Below are 26762 nucleotides of genomic sequence, written 5' to 3'. Positions count from 1 at the left end.
TTTCCCAGCGAGGGGAGCAGGCAGAGTCTCTGGAAGCACAGCTGAGGCCTCCACACTGCCATGCCCTGCAAATGGGAAGCACAGCTACCTGGTGGCACAGGCACAGCACATACCTGATCCTTTGCTGGCACCAGCAGCTCCTCAATCATCATGCTGTCCCGGGCATAGGAGCTCCTGTTCAGCGTGTAGGACCTATCCGAACTGAAGGAGCGGAGGCTGTTGTATTTACCATTTATCATAGAAAGTGCGGGTGACAATGAGATGAACAGAAAATAAAAATAAAAAAAATTAATACATGCAACTTCCAGGGATAGCACAAAATGCCAAAATATACATCATATGTGAAATAAATACAAGGAGGAAAATGGAATAAAAAGTATTTGACTATAGTTAAATATTCCCTTCCCTACAATATGCATAAGCAAAATCTCAGCAGATGCTTACTGCTTTGGCAGTAATGTTGTGGCTTTAGAATAAATCTGGAAAAGTGTATTCAAGTATTTAGATGAACTTTGATAAATATCTCCATGCCCTAATCCTGAAGGCGACCCACAAGGGCAGGTCCCAGGGGAGCTGTGGGTAGGTCACAGTGCCTGCCCACACAGCTCAGGTTGCTGAAGCAGGTTTAACTAAGAGCAAGTTTCATGTGATGTCATTCTCTTTGTGGCTGAACCACTTCTGACATTGTTACAAACACCGTAGTTATCCCTAGAGTTAGAAAGGAAAGGATAATAAGTTGGAAATGAAAGGAGAAATAAATTTGCTTAATGACAACTAAGTACAGATTCTGATGTTTTGGGAATTATTTTGTGCATGTTAAACTATTTAGAAATAACTATGATCACTCTTAACGTGTTGCAATTAAACCAACGTGGGAGTGTTTTACATTTAACCCTGGAAGGTACATTATGGTATGTGCTAAAAACATGCTGCAGGCCTAGACATGCTTGCTACGTGACAAAAAATAAAGTAGTAAAAAAACGTGAATTAATACAAAGCAACATCCACCAACATATTACACTTTTGAACTAGCAACACTTTTCACACTCAGAACTCTACAATGTGTTTCATGCATTTAGTAGTTGCTAATTGAATTTCTCTAATCCCTTAGCACGCGTTCCTTCTTGTGCTGGAAGCAGAACTGGGATCTTAATTACACACTGTAGGCATATGTTAAGCAGACTTTTACATGATAAAGGGCATAAAGAATTTAAGTTATATTTGTTATAACAGTGGGATATTCTCTAAGGGTAAACCCCCTGCTCCCCAAAATAAAAGCATGTCACTTTTATACTAAATAAACTACTAAATAAAATGAAGATGAGCAATGGCAGCAGCAGAAAGATGAGAGAGATGTAACACACGATGCCATGCCTTCTTACCTGACTTTTGGACTAAAGCAATTTACATTGGAAAAGAAACAGGAGAAATAGAAAGCAAAGAATCAGACAGGAAAAGCAAGATGTTATGGCTGGATGGCTTATATATTTAATGTGTTCATTTCTTAATGTTACACTCAGAATCAGCAGTAAGATACATCCACAGAATACTTTTTTGGCTAAATTAAATACTTCACAGAAAAAAATCCACTGTATTTGTCTCCTCTGAGCATAACATGGGCAACGTAAAAAATGAGCTACGCAGCAACAAATAGTAATGGCACTGCTAAAACCAGAAGCATGGGAATATTAGATTCCTCTCAAAGAAAAGATAACATGGGGTTGAACCTCAGCTCTCCCTAACAGATGGTGACTGTGGAATCTGCTCTCCCACCTGCACAGGGAGCACTCTGTGCAAGAAGAGAGCTGTAAGGAGTGAAACGTGTCAGGTAAATCAGTGTGGGGCTCTGCACAAAGAACATGTTCCCTCTGCATCCCCACTGCCTTGCTCCAGCCCTGACCACAGTGACAGGGCTGTGTGATCACCCTGCTCACAACAGATTGGAAAGCAGCACGTCAACTTTGTTCATTCATGTTATGATGACATGAGATTCTGCCTTCAGATCTAATTTGCTGATTTTCTGGCTAATGGACTATTTAAAGCATCTTGGCATTTCTCATGAATGTATTATCTCAAACACTTATTAACTTCCCTAAAAATTGTAAATCAAGCACAACATGGCTGGGGACTACTAAAGAGCAAATTTCCACTGCATGCTTGCATTTCTAATGTGGCCATAAGAAACAAGACTGAGGGGTAGGCATCTAAGCTTTACCTTATGGGAGTTGCCATTTGCTGTTAGACAATGAACTCACTTTTTAAAACAGATCTTTAAACTACAGCATAGGAAAAAGCCCTCAGGGCTCCAGCTTATGAGGTTTAATTATTAGCTTCAGTACAATTCAACTGTCAGTAACTACACTGCAAGTCCACAACTATGGAAGCAATCTCTGCTCACACAGTTTTAACTGTTTTGAGCAACATACAATGAAGGCTTTAGCAACAATCAAAAATAAAATCTAAAATGATCTGGAAATACCTGCATTGAAATTAACATTAGTCAGACAACATATTAATTTTACAACGTTTTATCAGACTCACAGAAACTTTGGCCTGTTTTTCGTAACACGTAATCCATTCCCTGTCAAAATTAATCCTGCAACAAATTTAGGGGAACCTGCCTTTTTTTTTTTTTTTTTTTTTTTTTTTTAGAGGGGAGGAGCATTTTTTTAAATGTTGTCTTTCTCAATTGGATTACTCACTAGCACCTTTAAAGAAATAAAAGCACCAGATAGCAAAATGATTTGTCATTCAGTTTTTCTGGCATTTACATTCTTCAGCAAAACACAGCCATTAAGGAGCCCTCTATTGTGAGCATCAGTCTGACCAGCAGTAGTCAAAAGCAACCAGGCTTTGCTGGCTGCTCTAGATTGGTTTCTAGAGCAGCTGCAGACTGCTAGCAAAGAGGTACCTTGGAGATGTTCAGATCACGAGCAGAGACCAGAAAAAGTGAATAGTTAAGGTTTGTGCATCATTGCCATAAGAAGCCAACATGAATAAAGAACATGAAATAAAACTGCAATGAACATATGCTTCAAAGGAAGTACACCCCCTCTACTTCACTTCAAAACAGACTCCAGTGCTGTGTGGAAGAGCACGCTTGGTTTGAGAAAACTTGTTCCTGTGGTGACACACGAACATGAGAAACAGCAAATACAGTACCTGGCGGAGCGCGCTCCCAGGCTGAAGCCCATGTATCCTTCAGCAGGCAGAGAATCATCTCCCAGCTCTTTCAGATCCTGGGGTCCGAGGTATTTGTCTGTATCGCCCGTCATTGCATCCTCACCTGCCGGTACAAAAGCCAGGCTGGAATCAGAGCTACACGTAGGGCAGATGTTTGTGCGCTTAGTAAGTCATAACGCCCTTCCCTGCTCGCCAATAAGGAATCAATCCAGTCACCCCCACTTTCCCTAAGGCTCTTTCCACGTTGGATGTTAATTATCCACCCTCTGAATGTGCCTGAGAAAATAATTTTATTGGGGGACAAATGAAAGAAGCAAAATTCCACCTTGACGTAAACCCAATAAAGTTATACGAGGGATGACTTTTGCCCAATCGTCTCAGCAAGCTAAAGAGTTCCTCTGTACTTTGCATCATTGCGCTCACTTTTGCTTTCCTTATGGAAAAATCCTCCGAGCTGACAAAGTTGGATCGTTCCCTGTGAGGGGGGAAAAAAAGCCAACAAAACAACAAACCAATCCACAAAACCAAACCAACCCCTGGCTGCGAGAGACAGATTGTTTGCCCACCAGCCCTGAAAAGTGCAGCAAGTTTGAATGGAGGCTGAGGAGGGAAGGAAGAGGCCCGCCGTCCACTTTGGGTATTTCTCAGTACCTTTTGGAAGTTTGAATTAAGACGGGAATTTTAAAGGGTTTTTTTTAATTTATTTGTTTTTAAGGAAGCGCTCCGCAGTGCCAGGCTGACTCCCCAAGGTAAGCGCTGCCCCATCCCCGCGGTGCGGAACAAAGCCGGGCCCGCCGGGACCCCGGGCACCCGCACAGAAGGACATCCATCCTTAGCTGCTTTATCCAAAAAAACCCAACAGCAAGGAAACTCAGATGTTGGAGAGGCGGGCAGGCGCCACAAAGGGTTAACGGAGCAGCTGCCCGCGGGGAGCATTTGCATGCCATTACATCATGCAAACCTACATTCCTGCACTGACAGAGCAAGCCCCAAAGATGCCTTTTGTGGTTGTTGGGTCCCCCCCGCCCCCCGCCCCGCTCCCTCCGCAGCACGGAGCGGAGAGCGCTCCCTGTAAACTCATGGCTTGCCGATATTCACTCTCCTCCTTTGTTGTGAGCGCCTTTTAGGTGTGCTAGGTTTAAACTGCACAACAGAGAAGTTTAACAACAGCGCGTTCCCGAAGGTAAGTGACTCCCAAGCCCAGACTCCCGTTTCCCGCTTTCATTCAGGAGTTTAGACTAGTTTCCATTCACTAAACTCAGGAAACCACAGGCGAGCTCTGGTTTTAAACTAACAATCAAGTCTAAAAATACCCCTTCAGCTACTGCTTTGCAAACGGCAAACAAACAGACCAACTTTCTCCTCCAGCCCAGAAACAACCAGTATTTTAAGCAGCAGTTAAAAAGCTAAACTGTTCACAATACACCAGAAAGCATTCGAAAACCCGAAACAGAAACATCATACATCAAGTGAAACTTTAAATAGTCTTACTGTTTTGGAAAGCCATTTTCACCAGCCTGGTCTATAAGGTTTTTTTCCCCTGGTGTTTCCAAGAATTCCTATTAGTCCTATTAGTCCTTAAGCAGTGATTTAGACTTAATCTCCAAACCAGCACAAGCAAACTAATCCCTGTGGGTCATATTCGCTTTCCACACAACAACTGAGATCTTCTTAACATCTTGATCTCTTCGTATGTACTTTAAGACATGTGCATCTTTGTCCTCTCAACTCAGATTAAAGTTCTTTGCACATATGAAACAAAACGAAAAGTAGTAAGTTAAAAAAAAAAAACTAAAAATCCCTTTTTAATCACTCTGCAGACATCCCTTTAAAGCTTCTGCTGATTGGATTACGGACTCCCTTGGCAAGCCTCTTGAATGGTGACATAAATGCAGGCACTCCAGTTATTTGTATGTAAATAGGGGTGCTGCGAGGGTGTAGTTTTTCTGTAACTCGATGCCGGGGCTGCGCGGGGCTGCGGGGCAGGCGCTGCCTCCGCCCGCCCCCGGCCCCGGAGCCGCCCTCGGCACTGCCCCTGCCCGGGGTGGGGGCTGCTGGCCACCGAGGAAACCGGACCCAAGCCGGGGGGCGAGAGACCCGGGAAACTTCCAGCAACTACCAACTGAGCCGCTAAATTTGGAAACTTCTGCCCTTGCAACGCCTTCGCCACCCTAAGGAGCAGAGGCGGCATTTTCTTTAAGAGCATCGTTTGTCAAAAGCAAGGAGAAAGACAAAAAAAAAAAAAAAAAAAAAAAAACACAACCAAACCCCATTCAGTCGAGCTGTAAAATTCATTAGATGTTATCCTGCTCTGCAGCTAATCCAGCCGGGGCAGGATTACTCTGATGAAATGCTCTCATCAAAGGAAAAGCTGCATCTAGGAGTGGTGATTTCAAAGAATTCCAGACATTGTTTTGTGATCGTGGGAGGCTGGAGCAAAATGGGTGGTGCACGTTTCAGCAATCCCACTCTGTTTAATTAGGTGCTGCAGCCTAATCCTCTGTGCTTCAGGTAACAGTGAGCAGTGTTTGCTCACAGCACACGGAATTCCTGCAGAGAGGGTCCCAGGGAAGACCGAAGACCAAACTGAACTCAAACAAGAGAGAAATGCCCAACAATGAGGCACCAATGAAAAAACACCAACAGATGCTGCACTGCGTTGCTGTCTTTGCCATCCTTCCCTTCCTAATAGGCTACATGTTGAAGAAAGGTGGTGTCCCTGCTAAAAGTGGGTAAACACAGCTATCACAAGTAGAGGAAAGGGCTCAAAGTCCAGGGAAAACCAGGGGCAGTAGGTCACACAAGGGCCCATCAGTTCTAGTGCACCCTAGCCACATTTCACAGGAGACTATGGGAACATGGACCAGCAGAAGTACTCCAGGACATTTTTCTAGCTGGCACTGACTTGAGCACGTTTTCTAAACCTGAAAGAGGTTTGTATAGTCATGAACAGGTTTTGGTTTTCTCTTTTGAAATTTTTTCAGTTATACTTTGAACTTGTGTAAATTTGTTATGCTCCCCACACCAAGGACTCGTGCAAAGAGTCATAAAAGTCATGCAGGAGGAGCAGCCCTTACAAGCTGTATCTGACTCTTGCTGGTTTCACTGATGCCCACATATTTTTAGAGTTCTGGAGAGCAGCAAGCACTGCTGCTCACTTTGCCACCCATTGTATGTTCCAGCCTACCCCTCACATAATTTGTTTTATTTTCTGGGATAGAAGGTTCTACTGTTTCTAGTCTTTTCTCCCCAAGAATAATTTTCTTACCTCTTATCATCTTTCTCATCCCAAGTTTTCCCTGTTTTTCTGGTCCCCTAGCATGCCTCCTACAGCTGGGAATCGCAGGAGCACAGGGTAGGTGTTCTTTTTAGAGGCCAGTGAGAAATACAGGCTCTCTGGCAGCAGGAGAGAAGGCATCATGTGGCTTGGGAAAAGTCCCAGACAAAATTTAATCATAGGCTGGGATCCAGATGAGCATTTGTCATTTGGCTTTGCTAAAGATACCTGAGGATTTTGCCACTCCTTCATCTGGCCTGTCTAGAGCTGTCTTGATGACAGAAAAGGTAGAGCCACAGGGAAAAGCAGGATGTTTTAGGTTGTAGCCAAGATTTTGGTTTCACAAAATACGGACAAAAGCCAATACCAAACCACTAAAACTTTTATGAACCTGTGAAATTTTATGGAGCCAAAGAAACTCTGAAAACTGAGCTTAAAATATAATAAAATCAACCCCTTCCAAGATGACCAATAACATGCATGGTGATGTTTTGACCTGTCTTAAATGCACTTAAACTGTTGTATCTTAGCACCTACTCAGGGATCAGGCAGTGTGCATTCATGTTCAGTTAGGACATCTGTCTAATCTTCCAGGGATCGATTAGCAAGATACTTATTCTTACTGAGGTGGGCATTTCCATTAAATGGGTTTAAAACTGTGTCCTGGTTTGCATCCAAAAGTTTGTTATCTACTGAAGGCCAAATTAAAAAAAAAAAAAAAAAAAAAAGTTCAAGAATAACTGTTTTTTTTGCTTTATGGATTACATTCTTTTTTTTGCCTTTTACTGCTCACAGTCTCTCTCCTCTGTATCAGCTCCCATGGCTTGCTGTCCCTTCCCCTCTGGGACAGCAGCAGCAGCCTCAGGGAGGGCCGCAGTGACGGACTCCAGCTCCCTGCACCAGATTAAAGCTCCTGCAGCTATCCAGAGGGATGCTGAGAGGATGAGAATGGCTCCAGAGGAGGGGATTCCTTCCAGGCCTCCTGCAGACAACTGGAGTTGAGCTTTACCACGGTTGAGCCCTGCTCCCCACCAGCCCCATGGACACAGGGCTGGGACTCCCAGCTGCATGGGGGGCCAGCTCACAGCTGGAGATGGTGAGGGGAAAGTCTCAGTTTCTCCAGACCCAGGTTTACATTTGTAAGATTAGCAATATCTTCAAAAATAAAAGCATAGCACACACGCTCAGTGTGCATTAGAATTGCTCTTCTACAAACTCTCTGCAGTGCATGAAGGTGACCCCTCATTTCTTTTCCCCACAAAATCATGTTCACATATTTCAAAAAACACCATTTCTTTGCGGTGTAGCAATTTCCCAACACTTAACCTCATTTGGGCAGACTTGCCAGAACAGTCTAGGAAAAAGAATAAAAAAAAAAAAATCTCTCTTCTTAACCAGTTTGACTCCAAACCAAACTGTCCTCAGCAGGGAAGAGAAATTACACAATTCTCATGTAAATACTTATTTAGTGGGCACAGCAAGACATAAAACACAAGGAAATGGTTTCCTGACATTTGTCCCCGAGCTCTGAGTCTCTACTTTCCAAGTCTTCAATTTCTCTTATGACAGAAACCTTGAGGGTTGTGGCTCATTGAGAAGCCATTCAACAAGTCTGTCTCACTGAAGAGTTTTGGCTGATGATATGAACACCAGCCAAGCCAGGGAGAGCTTGGATTTGTTTGCTAAATTTGTGCCTTTCTCACACTTGGAAATCAGCTCCCTGGCTCCGAGATTTGTCAGAGTGCCTTACCATCTTGAACAGATTTGTTTTGGCTGGTGTAAGTGGATGCATTGTATGTAAATACCCCACTAACACTGAGGCATTGCGGGGATGGGCGTCACTGAGTTGTCTTTACAGATCTGCACATCAGGGAAGAGACACAGGCCAGTGGTCATCACCTCAAAGCCTGTAATTCATCACAAGCCTTGCAAAACACCTGCTACCTGATTTGTGAGCTCCCTTTCAGTGCTGGGTTTGGAAACGACCCTGTCATGTCAGTATCATGGAATGGCCTGGGTTGTAAGGCACCTTAAAGATCATCTTGTTCCAACTCTGCTGCCCTGGCCAGGGACACCTTCCACTAGACCAGGTTGCTCAAAGCCACATCCAGCCTAGCCTTGAACACTTTCAGGGATGGAGCACTCACATCTTCACTGGGAAATCTGCTCTAGCTCCTCACCACCTTCAAAGTGAAGAATTTCTTCCTAATACTGAATACAAACCTACCCTCTTTCCACTTAAATCCATTCCCCTTGTCCTGTCACAACATGCCCTTGTAAAAAGTCCTTCTCAAAGTTTCCTACAGGTCCCATTTAGGTACTGGAAGGTGCTCTAAGGTCTCCCTGGAACCTTCTCCAGGATGAACAACTGAAGTCCCTCAGCCTGGTTTCACAGGAGAGGTGCTCCAGCCCTCTGATCATCTTTGTGGCCTCTTCTGGACTTGCTGCAACAGCTCCATGTCCTTCTCACGCTGGGAACCCAGAGCTGGATGCAGCACTCTGGTGAGAGCTGCCAATGGTGCTCTGTATGCGGCCCAGGACATGGCTGGACATTTCTGGGCTGCAGGTGCACATTGCCAGGTCATGTCGAGCTTCTCTTTCACCAACAGCCTCAAGTCCTTCTCCTCAGGGCTCTTCTCAATCCATTCTCCACCCAGCCTGTATTAATGCTTGGGATTGCCCTGATCTTGATGCAGGACCTTGCGCTTGGCCTTGCTGAACAGCACGAGTTTCACTTTCCCACCTGTCCAGCCTGTCCAGGTCCCTCTGGGCAGCAGCATCCCTTCCCTCCAGCATGTCAACCACACCACACAGCTGGGTGTCACCAGCAAACCTGCAGAGGGTGCACTGATCCCACTGCCCCCAGTCCCTGAGGAATGGCACAATCCCTGGTCTCCCCTTGGACATTGAGTCCACAACTCTGAGTGCCCCATCCAGCCAGTTCCTTGGGCACAGAGCTGTCCATCTATCAAATCCCTCTCTCCAATTTAGACACAAGGATGCAGAGCAGGGCTGTTTATATATAAATGACTCTCTCAGCTCCCCTGGCCACAACATGGGTGCAGAATGCAGTCTGCAACATGCAAGGAACTGATTGTTCCACCTGCATTCCTGATTTATGGCTTGGTCTTTGTTATACTCAGAGTTAGTGACTAGAAAAAAAACCTCCACAGATTTGGCTTTAAAAGTGATCCCATACATTACAACTGGCATCTCTAGCTCCAGCACCCAGGCTCCCCACAGGGTATTTCTGGTGTGTACCTCGCTGTGCAGTGGGACACAGCAAGTTCCTGCCCTGTTTACTCACACTATTATGCATCAGTGTTCCTGTCAGCTGAAACAATGCAGTATTTTGAGCAGGACAATGGCCTGGGAGAGCTATTTGGAAAACACGTATGTATGGTAAGAACATGATCCATTTGGAACTGCACAATGACAGATGGGAAACAAACCAAAAGCCTCAACGCATGAATTAAACAAGAGCTGCACACAAAGAACTGAAATATCTTTTACACCTTGCTGCTTGAATGCTATGAAAATTAGAAGTAAATACATCAATAAGGATGAAGAAAGAGAGATTGACTAGAGAAAAACAAGAAAGTTGAACACAGTCATTTGCTTTTTATAAAAACCAAGAACTTTGTTCTTTTTGCCATTGATTTTGACTATCAGCCATTTCTTCCAAAGTGTTTTGATATTTTACCCTCTTGTCCAGTATTTCATTTTTCAGTTTAAACAACAAAACAGTTATTCACTTTATAGAAGCATCAGCAAAATTATTATTCCAGGAAAGTGAAGGTAATTTGATCCAAAAATCATAAGAAATTCAGAAAAAAAGTTAGAGGATTATCAGCAATAGCTCAAAGAATTTTTGAAAGTGCTCTTAATTGTAAAGCAGAAGTTATTGTTAGCGGGATAATAAGAAAATTATCTGAAAGGATTAGTTTTCAGACAGATGAAATAAAAGGAAGAGGATTAAGTTAAATATCAGCGCAATACAAAAATGCACAAATACCTTCTTCAACATCTGACAAATATTCAGCATCACTGAGTATTTCAGGGGCATTGGCTTTACGAACTGCATGATTTAAATAAACAAAACAATTAAAGAAAAGCACATACTATTGATGTGTCAACAAAATCAATGTACAACAATAACAGATGTGCAATGACCATAGCCAACTAATAATGTGTGTTAGTCTTGGGTTTTTTAAACAGACATTTCTTACAACCACAAAGAGTGAAAAAAAAAATTAAAATTTTTAATACCTTCATCATCTGACATATCAAGAACTTCATTCATGGTTTCTGGTACATTCATTTTGTGCTTTTCTGTAACAGTCTGTAATAGAAAAAAAGTAATTCTAGAGTGCAGGCAAAATCTGTCTTAAAATTCTATTTATTTTTTAAATTAAATGCAAGATAAGATTTTTATCTGCAGTTAGAAAAACAACACAATTTTTAGCTTTTTATTCACTTTCTATTTTAAAGACGCATTGAACTATAAATTAAAAAGATCACAGAAATAGACAATACTGTGTTTGTTTTTTAAACTATGTTCATATTGTCATAGCAGAAAAACCACAAGTAGAAAGCTTAGATGATGATATCAAAAGAAGAATCACATAATACTGAAATGAACTTCACTTTAGGGGGCTTAATGAGAACTCTACGTAATAATCTAAATTTTGAGCAAGGATTATGCCATCTCTAATAACACCAAACCTTCTGAGGGAAGTATTTCTCCTTTGACATAAGAAGAATTCTGCAAACTGGGAGTGGCTGAACCTATGTGAATTTTTTTCAGAGGTGCCTCAGCACGAATTGTGTGTTTTTCTCACAAATAAGAACAGTTGTAACCACATGCAGGCTAAATGATACCCCTGAAGGGCATTGTGCATGAAAGACACTCAGAAATAGTTGCATGGTTTTTATCCCAATATTAATATTGATTCAGACTGAAAGACCAACATAAAGAAAAACAAAAGCAGGGAAAAAAAGTTCTGAATGCACCTGAAATCTGTTCCTAGAATACCTGTATCCTAAGAATGACAGACACATGTACTTTTTACATTTCCAGCACAACGACTGGTAGAAGTTTGAGTTAGACAAGAGCTTCTTCAGAGATACCATTCAAGTAGTGCAGTGGAATTAAAAACAAATCAACCAAAACAAAAGAAAACCACAAAAAAAAAAAAAACCCAAAACCACACAAAAAAAAAAAACAAAACAAAACAAAAACCACACCCCTCAAAAAAACCAAAACAAAAACCACAAACCCCAACCCCAAACAAAGACCCACTCCCATCTTTATGGGGATTTTTCACTTATTTTAAAAGATTTCAGTTTTTCTCTGGCCTTATGAGTACTCACTTGGCATTTTATGTTTCTGAGTCTACTGCCATCACTTGATATAGGCAGAAGAGCTCCTCCATGCTCAAACATTACAAAACCTACAGAAAAGCCTCATGCAATCATTTTGTGGGAATTACTTGCAAAGCTTTTTAATATATTTTTAAATCACCAATATCACTGGACTTTTTTCCAGGTACTACTGCATTTTTTTAAATTGGCGTTTGAGTACAAATTACAGTAAAATTAGCGATTCATCCCTGATGCCTTTAAATTTAGCTCTGAGAGTTGTTTAGCCACAAGCCTCAGAATATAAGTCTCAGCAGTCAAACTGAATTTTTAAGACTTTCAATTATAAATCAGATTTCATGTCTAGACTTCCAAGGTCTCAAAATTACACACTGATAAGTAGCATATTCTGATTTTAATGGGAATTATTTCCAGGTTTCCCTTGAAAGTAGATATTTGAGGTAGTATAGGTCTTTCAGCATCTAACACTTCCTCCAGGACAATTCAGAGCCTGACCCACCATCTCTCTACTCTTCATCTACAGAAGATAAATGGTCAGTCACTTTATGCAGCACAAACATCCCCAGCTTGTTGGTTTTAAGAGCCAAGAACAGCCCTGTGATATTGAGAAATTTTAGCAAAAAATGTGTGGTTTTCCTGCGGCTAATTGAAAAGTAGGTAGTCATTCAAGTTTTTCTATCCTGTATAATATTCTCTGTCAAATTTTTCTGCGTGGAAAATGCTTTGGAATCTTTCTAAAGAGAAATTTATTCCTGGGGAAACATAGAGAAAATGTGTAAGGAAAAAAAAATCAGAATTACTTTTGAGCATATTCCTTTATATTTTACTGTTCTGAAATTTATCTTTTATGTGGTGGATTTTCTGTAAACTACTAAAACCACAGCCAGGAAAGTCATAGGAAGCAAAGGTGCATGCAGTAACAGAACTAAAATCTGCCAGTCATCCCAAAAGCTCATCATATTGCAACCACCTGCTTGCACAAATAGACCACACAAAGGGGCGATGACAAAACATGGAACATGCAAAGTAAATCTTTTCCACCCCTGGTATGTCTAAAAGAACATACATGTGCATTTTATCTTTTTAACCAGAAAAAGAAAAATAGTTGCTGAAAGCCAATATCCTGAATTTATGTTCTTCAGACCAAATTTGGGCTTTATTACTATGGTAATGCATGGAGGTGCCTCACCTCAGAAAACTTCTTCAAGAGAGCAATTTGGCAAAACATTAGTGAGCAAAAGATCCTTCTGAGAAATGTTTTGGATTCTGTGAATGTTTTTGACAGCAGGTAATATTTGACCACTGCTAGTCCCTTCAATGTCTCCTGGCTGATGCTTCCTGAGAGGCAGGACAGACAAGCTGGAGTTCACATCCACATCAGGGAATGGCTGTTTGGGATTGCAGGGGCTGGCTGTGGCTGCTTGCAGAACACAGCCTTTCCCCATCCTATGGAAGGGGCCAGAAACCACACAATGAGGAGCTTTTAAGTAAATTCCAACCTTTTTTTTTTTTTTTTATATTGGAATGTGTTCTCTTAGGTCAAATTCAAGCCATTAAGCATCAGATCATTGGGAAATGCTCTCAAGCAGCTTCTGTTTACACAAGCCTGTAGGAACATCTTTTCAGCTGCAAAATTGTTCCCTAAACAACAAGATGTGTGGACAAAAATTGTGTAGAGAAACACTGCAGTTGTGGCCAGTCCTTTACACTGCCCATTTTCTGGTCATTTGGTGCTCTTTCTGTGCACATCCTCACAGTGTCTACTACCTTAAAAATAGACAGCTCATGGTTCACTTAATATCAACTTTATACTGCTGAAAGGAATTAGGTGACTGGAATCTAGGTAGTCACGTAAATAAACAAAGTTTAGTTATAGTCATACTCTGGCTTTGGAAAAGTTCTTCCATTCCCTGCTGAAGTGAACTGTACTTACAATTGTAGTCATGGTCTCTTCTGTCACCACCTTCAGCGTGTCAACAACTGAAATGTAGCCAAGTCTCTTAGCAATGGCGAGGGCAGTGTTTCCATTCTAGCAATTGAAAATTTGGAACAGAAGTTGAATGGTAGCAAGAAGCATAGGAACTGTTGGTTAATTATAGAAGAATGTAAAATAAAAGGAAAAATGTTTACATTTTCTGATGGAAATAAACATTTGGGTAGTAGGATATATAAGCGGGATGAAATGGGATGAAAATGAGGAGGTTTTCAGATGTTTGTTGCTCTCATTCTGGGAGAGATGATGGTACAGAGGATGTGGGGGTGATGGAAATTGGCTTCCTCTGCTCTTTTCCTGTCCCACCAGAGGCGTGTTTCAGGCCAGCACTTACCACAGTGAGCTCGTTGGGCGCGGCGCCGTGCTGGAGCAGGACGTTGATGATGTGCGTGTGCCCCTGCTGTGCCGCCTGGTGCAGCGGCGTGTACCCGTTCTGCTGGCACAAGGAGAGAGCAAAGGCACGGCTGTGGGGGCACGGCACACAGCGGGGCAGCCCCCACGGGGACAGCTGGGACACTCACCTTCGTTTTGGCATTGACTTTCGCAGAGTGCTGCAGAAGGAAGTTGACGATTTTTATGTTTCCGTAGTGGCAGCCAACGTGCAAAGGAGTGTATCCCATCTAGAATGAACATCAGCAGTTAGTAAATGTGGATATCCCACATGTGCACTGATTTAAAAAAATAATCAAAGAAAGAAAACAGGCATGAAACAGGAAAAATCCCATTAAGCTTTATTTCTTTGGACTATGTGAAAAATTCTCCAGCCTTGGAAAAAAGCACACTTCTCATGAAAGTGAATTTAAGTGCTCAGTGAGTACTTCCACTGGCTCCCTCAGTGCCTTCAGGTGGATCCCATCTGAACCCATAGACATGTGTGTCTCTCTAGGTGGTGTTGCAGGTTGCTGACCACTTCTCTTGGATTATGGAGTAGTTCACACAAGGTTACCTAATTTCAGTTGTTTTAACACACGCAAGGAGATGGTAGCTGCAATAATTACTTTAAATTTGCCTGTGCCATTTGTTTCCAGTTAATGATATACCCTTTGCCATCTATAGAAATGACTAACTTTGACAACCAGGATGAGTTAATCAGTGCCAGAAACAGCACTGAATTGAAATTCCACTGGCATCAGCAGAATGAAACTTTCTGCTGACTTACGTGAACATTGGATCAGATGCCAAATGACTACAAGGAGCTTTTCCTGCAGAGTAACAGCCCACAGCCGAAAGAGCTGGAGCAGTAGCTTAAATGAACTGAACACACAGACATCATCTTACAGATCTTGTTAGTTTAGGGTTGGCCAAATAACTTCCTGTTCCAAGGAGTGCCTGGAGTCTGACTCTCTGACAGAGCTCCCTGGGCTGTCCAGAGTCTTGATTCTTCAGCAGCATGATGACTCACAGTCATGTACCTCAAACACAGCTTCTACAGCCCCTGTCTCTACATGGGCCAAAGATAAACTCAGATTAAAGAACAGCCAAGCTATCAAAACAGTTCAAAAAACAGTAAAAAAAAATAAGGCTGTGAGACCTTGTCCTACAAAACCTTAATTCCCTTCTCCCTCTTCAAAATACAGGCCTCTTAACATGACCAGCAAGGTCAAAAAAAAAAAAAAAAAGTCAGCATAAAACCAACTGGAGAGATGAAATCCAAAGTCGAGGACCACCTGCCAAGAACCCCCTGCAAATAACCCTAAAACATTAAAATCTGGAGCATATCAGAGAGCCAAGACCAGCTGATCTCAGCTTTCCCTTTGAAGTGATCTGTAAAGGCTCCTCTCCAGCCTGTAACAATGAATACTGAAAAAGGAGCTATCAAACCACCCATATTTACTGCAGTGCAATGACAGTTTCCTTCTAGAAATGGTGTACGCAGAGACTTACATGTGGTACCTACAAAAATGGCTGGAGGAGCAATTATTGATGCCCTTTGTCACTCTTGACCAGTCTGCTGTTTAAATCTGAGACTAAGTGAAAGCTTTTCCTCCTTCTCCTCCCAATTAGCAGTGGAAATCATGACATTTTCCAGGGCCACAATTCAGCTGAATCTGAAGGAGGCCTCCTCTGCAGCTCTGGTTGTGTGTGCAGCTGGAGGGGTGTGCACTGAAAGGCAGCTCCTGCCACGGGCACGTGTCCCCAGCAGCCGTGTGGGCACCTGCTGAGCCTGGTGGCAAAACACCAGTCCTCTGCCTGAGGTCCTTGGAGGGTCCTGGCAGCTTCCTTTTAAGTTTGCTGTAGCCTGTGGTCACCTCGTGTCAGGTCCTGTTTGGCTGACAGCAGAGGGACAGCGATGTGACACCGCGCCATGGCTGGCACACAGCACGGGGCTGTTCATGCTCCCAGCCAGCAGCACAGGGAGCCTGGCATGGCTCAGAGTAAAACTGGCCAGCAAAACGCCCTCTCAGTGCCTGAAACTTCTCTGTTAGAGCTCAGGTTCCTGTACTCAACTCCTTCCAGCTCAGGAAGGCACAGCAATTGTATCCCAAGATCCCCACGAAAACCAAGGTATTCCAGTGACTGCTCTGAAACACTCCAACTGGCAGATTCTGCAATTACACAATTCAATTAACAATGAAATTAGCAATTCTCAAGGCTACTTGAGCTTGCTACTTCCATTGTCTATAGAAAGTTGCCCAGGAGGCTAAAATATTTTACTTCAAAAGGTATTAATAATTAACCCACCCACAAACAGACAAAACCCCCAAACAACAAAAATCCCATTAAAAAAAAAAAAAACCAAAACACAAAACCAAAAGCAAAAACAAAACAACAAAACCCAGCTCACAATTATATAAATTTCTCTACAGCCATTCAGGCTTAGTTATAATTACTGGCAAAGCACTAAGGGATTTAGGAGGCAGCCTAATATTGAAAAAGTTACTTCCAACAAAACCAGGGCTTTTGTTTAACACAGCTCTAACAGACATCACCTTCTGTCTGTTTTAAAGAATAAGCAACAACAGGGGAGTTAGCAGCTGGGAAGAGTTTATCAAGAGCTACAAGAATAAGTGCCAGGAAAAAAAGAAAATAATAAATAATGAACTTTTCATTTCTGATGGAACACATAAGGAATACCTTATCCCCTTGCCCTTCAGTTTTTACTTTTGAAGGGAATTATCACAAGTCTTGTATATCATGTCAGTGAATTACTTTAATATTCTCCACTGGCAATAACCATAAATCTTAACAGCTTGAATTACTGCATCTTTCTAGTCATGCTGACTCTCAAGCTGCTCAGTTTTTGTTTTTCTGCTGTCAATGTCAGACAATGAAGCTACAGTATTGTTGTTTACAGGGCTAGAAATTGCTTTAGATCCAAAGATCACAAAGGCCTGAGTGAATGAAACAGGCAAACCTACGTGTACACACATAGACACTTCCCTGCTTTGCTGAATCAGGACCTAACATGTTGCAGTACCTTGCAAAGGTTCATTATTGCATATCATCAGGCTGAAAATTTCCACAGAAACGTCTTGATAACAACTGAGCACATACAAAGAGCCAAGGAGAGACAGTTAATGCACCATGAAGATATACTGAAAACACCTGTGTTTGAGTGTTTGTATGAAAGCAATTTTTCTCAATAGTGCTTCCCTCCCTCCCTGCCTCCTTCTTATCTCTTCCTGCATCTGAAAATTAGATATTCCAATGGAAAAGCTGAATCACTGTTATGGTCTTAGGCTGCTATGGGGCTCCTGTCAGAACAAAGCAGGCAGACATGAATTAATCTGCAATAAAAATCCCAGCTCAACCTGCAGAAGAACATCATGACCTCTCGGCCGCTATTATGTTCTATCACAACGACAGTTTTAGAAACAAAAAAGGCAGTTTTAGAAACAAAAGGCAGTTTAATACTGGCTTTGTTCTCCAGACAGTCATCAGCCAGGGACTGGGAGACCATCAGTTCTCCCAGGGGAGGCCCAACACCAAGAGCAGTGTAGTGACTGTTGGACTAAAAAAACCTGCACTGAAATAAAAACTCCAAACCCTGCCTTTCATCCTCGACTGAACCAGCACTTTTCTCTCAGCCTTCCTTTGCCAGTCCACCACAGTACTGCTGTATCCTACAACTGCACTCTCCAATGGGATAAACAGTGGAAAAATGACATGAGGAGACCTGCTGAGCCATGAAACAATATTTAGTCGTGCCAACTACCAGCACAAAAGCCCTGAAACAAAAGCAACACCACATGTACCAGGACAGCTTTTTACACTCAGTGTGACAACCAGAGAAGGGAGATCTGCTTGCAGCCATGGCTCCAGACTTATTTTCAGCTCCCAATATTATTGTGAACGAATGAGCATGCCTTGTGTTAAGCATGATACTGCACAACACATTTTCAGCACCAAAAACTCTTTAGCATACCCAAATTCAGGCAAACAAATGAAATGTCAGAATAGACAAGAGCTGCTGCCTTTGCTGCAGGACACTAACATGCCTCCTCTGAACACCAAATTAAATTATTAAAGCTCTCTAAATGTGGAGGATTTTGAAGCAGCTCAAAACTTTACCACCTGAAGTGTATTTTCTCAAGTGGCTGAGTTTAAACTACCTAACAAAATTTCGTTTTCAAGTGGTAGGAGCAGCCTTATGGCCTCTCAGGCACTAGTTCTGGCCAGCTACACCAGTGTTGTTTACACTTCAGTACTGATTTAGACTCCTGCAGCTCTGGGATTAGAGGCTATTTAGTTAATTAATGCAGCAAAACCAGAAGGATCCCACAACACTATTAAAAAATTCACTTCATAACCAGAAGCTATTCTTCCTTTCATGCCTTTTTGTACTGTAAAGGTCAGAAAAAAAATTTCTTGGGAGGGAAACCACCCCAAGAGAGACCCAGAGATGCAACTGTTCACTTCTGAGAGCAATTCTGAAAATGCTCATAACAGCCAGAACTGATCCTAATCATTCAGACTAATCCCCTGTACAAGTGATTTTCTGCAATACTGGGGTTTTTTTCTTCCCTGATACAGCTTCAAGATGCAAAATGTGTTTTTTCCCCATCTTCTCCTTTAACCACCTGAAAACTCCCCAGAGTGTGTGCAGGGTCAGAACTCCCATGTGTCAGAACTGCAGACTCTGGATGTTACCACAGGGAGGGTAAGTTATATATAAATGATGACTAAAGACGAGGAAGATGATAGTTCATTGGTCCCTACTCAAGAGTTCAATGACCTACTGATATTAAGTTAAATGATATGGAGTGTTCTCCCCCTGTTGACAGGTACTGTGCTGGAGTGACACAACCTATGCTTGCTTATCCTGGGAAAATGAGACATATGATAAGGAGGGAAAATAAATAAATAAAACCAACAAAAAAAGCGCTACTGAGCAGTCATCCACACCCTAAAAGCCGAGGTAAGAAAACAGAAGGTTCATGGTGACACTGCTGGTAGCAGAGATCCCCAGTATAATGCCACTCTGAGCTGTGCTGCTTCACTGACTTTTAGGGCATGGATGGCCACATCTCTGCTGCTGTATGTCCAAAGGAATGAATCCCAACTGAACATGCTGGACAGGATTGTGCAAACATGCAAGCATAGCAACAGTGCCTCTGAAGCCAACTCAGCTGTTGCTTATCTTGTCCCCCTCTGGTTTTAGAGGCAGAACGTACAGTTAATCCAGCTAAATGGGAAAGCTTTTAACTGCAGGGCTGCTATTTTACAAGGCAATCATTTAACCTTCACCTGTATAGAACATGAGGTCAAAGGATAGCCGTTCTTATAGCATAACATTTTTCCTTCACTGTAGAAATTCAGGGTTTTTGAGGAAGGAACTCAGGGTGATCATCAGTTTATCCAGAAACTATTCCCTGCTAATACACCCAGAACTGCACTGGCCCTTTCCTTACATCACAGGCAGCAGTGAGCAGATATCTGGCAGACAGCTCCATGGGGCTGGCTCTGTGGAGCCTGCAGGGCTCACTGCTGCACAAACCCAGCAGATGGGACCCTGCAGAAGCCAGTGGAAAAGCACCAAGCACGTGCCAGTGCATAAGCATCGAGCCCATTCCGCTCTAACAGAATCCTGCCAGGCTTGTGGGCACTCTCTTCCCAAGGAGCAGACAGTGCCCTACAACAGGGAGTACTAACTAGTAGGGGGAACAGGAGGACAAGCTGCTGTGGATGTTCTTCCCCACAGAAGCCTACAGGATGGAGAATTTCCCCAGACAGGTGACTTCTTACAGCCCAAAGCAGTCCTGCCTAAATAGAACCTGACTTATGAGTCCCTGAGCCACTTCCTAACAGCTATGGAGCAGTCACATGGAAACAAAAGTGTACTGGGAAACTATTCTTTATTCACACTAGTTACACATAAAACTGAGGAATGAGGCTGAGCAACAAGGGATTTACTTCTGTCTTCTTTAAAATTATATGGCTATTACTGATCATGTTGCACACAGTCAAATATGACTGTACTTTCTGAAGCTGAGTACAGAGCTCCTGCAGCTGCACCACGCTGTCCCTGGGACCCAGCAGACATGTCCTGCCTGCTTCTCAGCTGTGACAGTAGCTCAGATGTTTCCACCACCCCAGTGTGACTCAAAGGCCACTGCAGCCCAGAATGGGATCCTGTTTGGGCACTGGAGAGCCAGCAAAGCAAACACGTGTGTCCGCCTGCACCTGTCAGTATAAATGTCTCCTCAGACTGCTTGCTATTTGTGGGACAGCCAAGAGCACTGCACAGAGGGGCAAAGGCAAACACTCAGATGAGTTGTATGGCTTGGGAGGTGATTCAGCTCTGGCCAAGTCAAAAGAACAGGTTCTGCAATGTCCTGCTACTGAAACCAACACCAGGTAGAAACTATCTCTAGAAAGGCAACCACATTCATCCGAGGAAATGTGCAAAGAATGAACCAGGGCAGATCTCATCTGCTACTGGGTGCTCTGACAGATAAGAGCCTGGACTGATTCTTCTTTAAAATACAGACTGAGGATATGTTACAAAAGTATAAACCTGGAGAAACTCCTGGGATTTTAGCAAAACTCTTTCAGGTTTATGTCAGGATAATGTTACTGAAATCAGTAGCTGGTACAATTGGAATTACACTGTAGAGAAATCAGATAACAATGACTTTTCCCTCTGCCAAAGATTATAATCAGCTGAGCTGCAGCCAGACATGATGGACTCAGCCCTTTCTGAGCTGTCAGTGTAATATGATAATATTGCTGGACAGTCTGACACACCTGGATGTTCCTGGCATGCCTAACTTGTGGCAGAGAGCTCTGAAAGCTACTCCTCTGCAAAAGAGTGCAGGCCAGATTGTGAGACCTGGCTCATTTAGCTAATTTGATCTGCTACGGTCCAAGAATTTGATCTCAACCGATTTCTTGCCCAGCTAAAGGAATGCCTGCAAGATCTAGACAATGCATGAGGAATGTAAGTGCAATCAACACTGAGATTATTAGCATTAAATTCTGAGCACTGTACACCATTAAGGGAGCATAAAACTTCTTCTGCAAAGGGTCTTTGCTTCAGGACATGGATCTTAAATACTTTGAAGTGGGAGGTGTCATTGCTGGGGGTCTCAAAAACCATCTCCAAGCAGCTTGAAAATCCAGGTCTCTTACTTAGGAGTCCGAATATTTAGACAAAACTATTTTTAGGCAAGTAAATTTGAAATGGACCACCACTGCACATATGTATTTCATATTAGATAACAGTTTCCTTACTCAAAAACTAGATCAATCCCACTTACCTTCAGTGAAGCACAGTAATAGGATACAATCTAAACCTATATTGATTTAAGTATTTGGCAAGAAATAAGCTTACTGCTCAAAGGCAGAGCTTGACATTAAACACCCAAGCTCGTATATCTTCAGTTTTCAGAATATATTCTGCAATAATTTATTACGAGGAACATTTCCCTGCTGTGATTTCAGTTTGACCCTGAAATCAATTCCTAGCCCTGTCCAGAGGCTCGTGGCTCCCTGGAAGGAAATGTTTTGTGTGACAGTGGTGTTCATACCTTTGTCTGTGCATCAACAGCAGCTCCCTGGTTAACCAGAACCTCTGCTACATTGACCCTGTCCTCTTGGGCAGCCAGGTGCAGGGGCGTCAGTCCACTCTGTAAATCAGAAACAAGAAGTAACAATCTCCAGAGGAGGCACACGACTACTAAAATGCAAATTCAGGTATCAGTAAGACTCTAAATATCTGACTGAATTTAAAGAAGTTACACATTCCACTTTCACTGTGTAAGGTGCTTTGTTATCACACTGCTGATGAGCAGGAAAGTACAGCTCAAAAGCCAGGAATATGATGTATCTTTAAGACAAGGAAGATTTCTCCATGCAGTGTTACATGTGGGATAGCAAATTAGAGCACTTGAAGGAAAAGTCACACACCTCTTAATTTACTTCCTTATAATGAGTCAGACTTTCAAAGCAATATTGAATCATTGTTTACACTTCTGCAAGTTTTTTTACAATCACTCAGTTTTATCCTTACCATTTACTCCTCTACTTGACCATTTTCAAACACAAAAGAATAAAACTGCATTTCTCTGAGATCAGGCTCAATTCTCTCTGCTCAGGGAGCATACAGATTGGATAGAAAATATGTACTGATAGCAATTTTTCTTATTTAAACCTCAAGATCTAAATATCCTTAAAACCTCAGAAAACTATGCAACTTTCTGCCACATAAAAGGGGTAGAAGACACAAGGGGAAAGAGAGAGAATCTGCTGAGGAGATGTTGTTAGGAATGAGAAAGAATATACTTTCCTTGCAAATTATGGTTAATTTTCTCTCCTGTTCCTACTGCCTTTAGCACCAAGGACAAAAGAGCAAGTGGTATTTGTCACATCAGGCAGGAGCACTCACTACTCTTGAACCCAAACCCACATCCATGGTGCACTCCCTATCAAGGCCAGTTATTTTGAGATTGCCCCATTACATTCCACTCCAAGATGCAATCCTGGGGATAACACAGCTTAGGTGGGTCACCTGACACAAATATGCAACAATAACCAACTATAAATTACCTAATGGAGCCTGGATATTAATGGCCAAACCTTCTACAAAGATTTAGTAAGTGCTCAGTATGGCGACTCTGAGTATGCAGCTCCAAACCATTCTGTGGGTCCTGAAGAAATAAATGTTCTTTTTACTCCCATTGCAAAGCTGCAACACTCAGAATTCAGCAGGCTTTAAACATCTGGCTTCAAATGTAAAGGTGGTGTGCTCTGAGGAAATGTGCATCCCTGAGAGGATGGAGGGGAATTACTCCCCAGAGGTGGTGTTATCAGCACAGTGAGAAACTGGAGATTACAACTGAACAGATTGCTGGATGCTGCAGGTAATTAACCTCTGGTGACACTGAATCAATGGGCCAAGCACTTCAATCATGCTCCCTGTATTAGCCTCAGCAGCAAAATGGGATAGCCAGTGGATGCAGAACATGTAAGTGGCAAATTTCCTTGTGAGGATACAAAGTCTGTCCTGCACTGCATAACCCACACAGGATTGAGATTTGTGGGGAAAAAAATCCACATCTGCAAGAGAAGCCTTCTGAAGGAGGACCCACAAATTATCAAATTGGAAAGTTAGAAGCAGGAAAACACAACAGCCCTGTGCAGAACACCCACTGCTTCAGAGAATACTGACTCTTCCTACCTGCTGAGAATAAGAAATATTTTCCATGAATAAAAATTTCTACTGCTTCTCTAATCTAGCTGCACAAATCCATTCTGAAACTGCACTTGACAATGTCAAATAACAATGTCTAGTGGGGCATTTAAAGAATTAAGGCTGCACATCTACTGGAAACGTTACTGTAGAGCGGACTTAATAGCCTATGAATTCACACATAAACTAAAATACATCAACTTTCCTTTCCTACCATCAGGAGAAATGACACCAAAAGTCACTGTGGGCTAAGGAACATACCTTGGGGAGGAAGAATAATCTATATTAAGGAACACAATCTCAGAAAAAGTTGCCATTATTATCCCATTAAAAAGTCACCATCCCTGAACAAGTCAGCTGTTACCATGAGGTGGCAATATTTGTTACTATTCATTGGTACATGTTACATTTTTTGTCATAAAATATTATAGTGCTAAAAAATATCACATGTAAAAAAAAAATACAAAAAAATATAGCAAATGTTACAATTACACAATTGAAAAATGGGCAGGTATATTCCTAGAGGCTGATAAATGGTAGGTGCCAGCCCCAGTAGCTCCTATGGGGAAGAAGATATTTTCTCTCTGGCCATGTTTTGGCAGACTAGCATAAATCAATGCTGGATTAATAAATTCCACTGCAGCTTATGTTATCACCAAACCTTGGGTACTACAAAGGTTCACTCAGTGTGACATGGCATGCTGCTGTGTGCTAGGAGAGTTGATGATGTGTGTTCAGACACCTCACGTGCAGAATCCTAGGGGGCAAAATTTAACCGCAGGGCCCTCTCCTCCCCATCCCATTTCTCCATCTGGGCCTCATCCCCAGGCAGGGGGACACTCACCTTGTTGCTGAGGTTGACATTAGCATTTCTGGAGAGCAGCAGTGACACCATGTCCACGTGGCCGTCCTGGGAGGCGAGGTGCACGGGGGCGATGCCCTGCCGGGTGACGGCGTTGGCGTCGGCGCCGTATTCCAGCAGGGTGGTTGCAATGTCCATCTGGTTCTTCTTGGCAGCTATGTGCAGGGGTGTGTAACCATTCTGCCAACAGAAAGCACCTCCTTGTGAGCTGCTCACTCAACAAGGTGATAAAGCACTTTTCTGTACCTACCCAGCTCTGTGAATAATTATGCCATTAGCTCTAAAAATTGTCAAACACCATCAAATACAATGTTAACAAGCTGTACGAACCAATGTATCTGACATTTAGACAATTTTTTTTTTTTAAGTACTGCTACAAAGAGGAGGATTCTGAAGTAAATTTTCAAATTCAGAGAAAAATACCTTTTCAGGAAAGGACAGTCAATAGAAATAGGAGTTTGAGTTTTGTTTCATAGACATTTGCTCCTTTTCCTTAAATGTACATAAAATCTTTAAACAACAGAAGAGCAGGATGTGTGTTCATAACTCAGAACAGCTGTTATTGTTTGGGTTTTTTTACCCATTTCCCAGTGTGAATGAAAGCATTATGCACATGAAATATGGCCTTTCTTGCAGCATTTACCTTAAATCTTACTGACAAGCAGTTTTTTTTCAGGTCAAGGGAAAACTGAAACATATAACTTCAGAGTCATGTATTCCTTATGTTTTTATTCCTTCCAATATGTGTACCCAGGGAGCCCACTACTAAAAATAAAAATGCAGTATCTATTGCATGATACAATTTTGTAACTCTAAAAAAAGACAGATAGAAAAGAGATAAATGGATATAAAGAACAACTGATTAGCACACAAATGCCAAAACTCTGATGGAGGTACAACCAGTTTTTGGTACAGATTGCAATGACTGTTTAGTCAAGAACTTTGTCTGTCAGAAATGTATTAGCCCTCATTTTCAAGTAAATGACAAATGTGCACGCATTTGCACTTGAATAAGAGACAAGGTCAGGGGGGATGAGAGCCAACCTGCATAACTCATTTTGTATCGCATCGTAAGTACTATTTGCATCTTAGATTCCCCAGCCCAATAAAATCTACCTAAAGGCACAAAGCTTTCACCTGGCTGGGCTCTTCCTTGCACCCATGCTCCAAAAAAGAAGGGAGGTCACAAGAGATGCAGAGCAATGCAGGTATGAGCAAGGAATAAGTACATGGGGGCTCACAAATGATTACAAGAGAGCTTTAATGGGAGCCTGGCAGCAAGAGATGCACAGTGCTAGTTTTCTGTGGAAAAGGTTCTGTAACCTTCAAAATTCAATGCAGATTCAGTTCAGATCTTGGATACTAAGGAATTTGAAAGCGACACTCAGGAAATACAGTGCTACAATCAATAAAGGAAGCACATGGCCACTGCATTTTCACTTTGAAGATAAAAGTGCTTCAGGAAAAACAAACATAATCCTCTCCCATAGACTTCCTGCATGACACTGCCATGTAAAACAACCACTGCCACATGAGCACCTAATAAATCCTCAATAGTACATGCTAAATCCTGCCTATCTAGTAAAACATAACTCCTTAAAAGAGAGCTCATATTACATTATATAAAAGAACAAATACAGTTTCCAAGCCTCTTCCTCAGAAATGGGCATATATTGCTTTCAGTGGAATGGACAGCAGCAGGTTGCCAGGAGAAGGGAATAAGAGAGCTGAAAAATAAAAGCTGAAATTCAGCTCAGCCCCAGTCTGCATCTTCTCCTCATAAGGGCAGCACTCTGTCACTATGCATAGATGGAGAAGGGAACAGAGAAGTTCAGAAGAAAGGGTATTGGGTTATTCTGGTTGCCAGGGAAAGGAGTGGAAAAAGGGAAAATGGTTAAAGATGAAAGGACAGGGGAAAACTAAGGCTTTGGGGATGGCGTGGTGAGGAAAAAAAGGCACTGTAAAGTGGATGCCAAATTCAAATTAGGGATAAGCTGCACATGAAATTAGGCACAATTTTTGCCTATAAAAGAGAAGAATGGTTACTTTCCACAGCACTGTACTCTGACATGCCCATTTCCCATACCCTGTCACTTATCACTCTTCAAGGCAAGTTTTGCTGGGCCTGGCTAATGGGCCACTCTTAAGATCAGTGTTAAAGACAGTAGTGTCATAGGAAAGGTGACCACTGATGAAACTAACTGTGGAGCCAGTGATGAGATATGACATAACATTTATTTACTGGAAAACATTTACAAAAAGTACAAGAAATCATCTGCTGTTACCAACATCATCTTTTGGATGAGTGCACAGTGGGTGCCTGAAGCAACAAACATGTTATGGTTAATTTTATTTAGTATTGATGCTCTGCTTACTGCTGCCATGGCTCACTTGCTGCAGAACACTAACAAATGCTTTCTTTTAGGCACACTTA

The 26762-nt window shown here is 42.3% G+C and overlaps 1 protein-coding gene across 46 annotated transcripts in view; it reads right to left on the bottom strand.

Moving 5' to 3' along the window:
* ANK3 (ankyrin 3) overlaps positions 1-26762 on the bottom strand; it is a 335104-nt gene that overhangs the window by 68186 nt on the left and 240156 nt on the right. For 33 of the 46 annotated variants that reach the window (XM_072930929.1, XM_072930957.1, XM_072930930.1 and 30 more), the window contains 9 exons: positions 24311-24508; positions 21806-21904; positions 14357-14455; positions 14170-14268; positions 13776-13871; positions 10730-10802; positions 10476-10538; positions 3163-3286; positions 114-216 (listed from right to left, as the gene is read on the bottom strand). In XM_072930929.1, the coding sequence (XP_072787030.1) occupies positions 114-216; positions 3163-3286; positions 10476-10538; positions 10730-10802; positions 13776-13871; positions 14170-14268; positions 14357-14455; positions 21806-21904; positions 24311-24508 (954 nt within the window). Of the gene's footprint in view, positions 1-113; positions 217-3162; positions 3287-4674; positions 5153-10475; positions 10539-10729; positions 10803-13775; positions 13872-14169; positions 14269-14356; positions 14456-21805; positions 21905-24310; positions 24509-26762 lie in introns of those variants that run through there. The other 13 variants (XM_041716971.2, XM_072930933.1, XM_072930946.1 and 10 more) reach the window with 5 other exon arrangements.

Source organism: Taeniopygia guttata, chromosome 6 (assembly GCF_048771995.1).
Source record: "Taeniopygia guttata chromosome 6, bTaeGut7.mat, whole genome shotgun sequence".
NCBI classification, from domain to species: domain Eukaryota; kingdom Metazoa; phylum Chordata; class Aves; order Passeriformes; family Estrildidae; genus Taeniopygia; species Taeniopygia guttata.
Note: the sequence above shows the minus strand (reverse complement) of the source record. Positions and strands in the feature narration are given on the sequence as shown.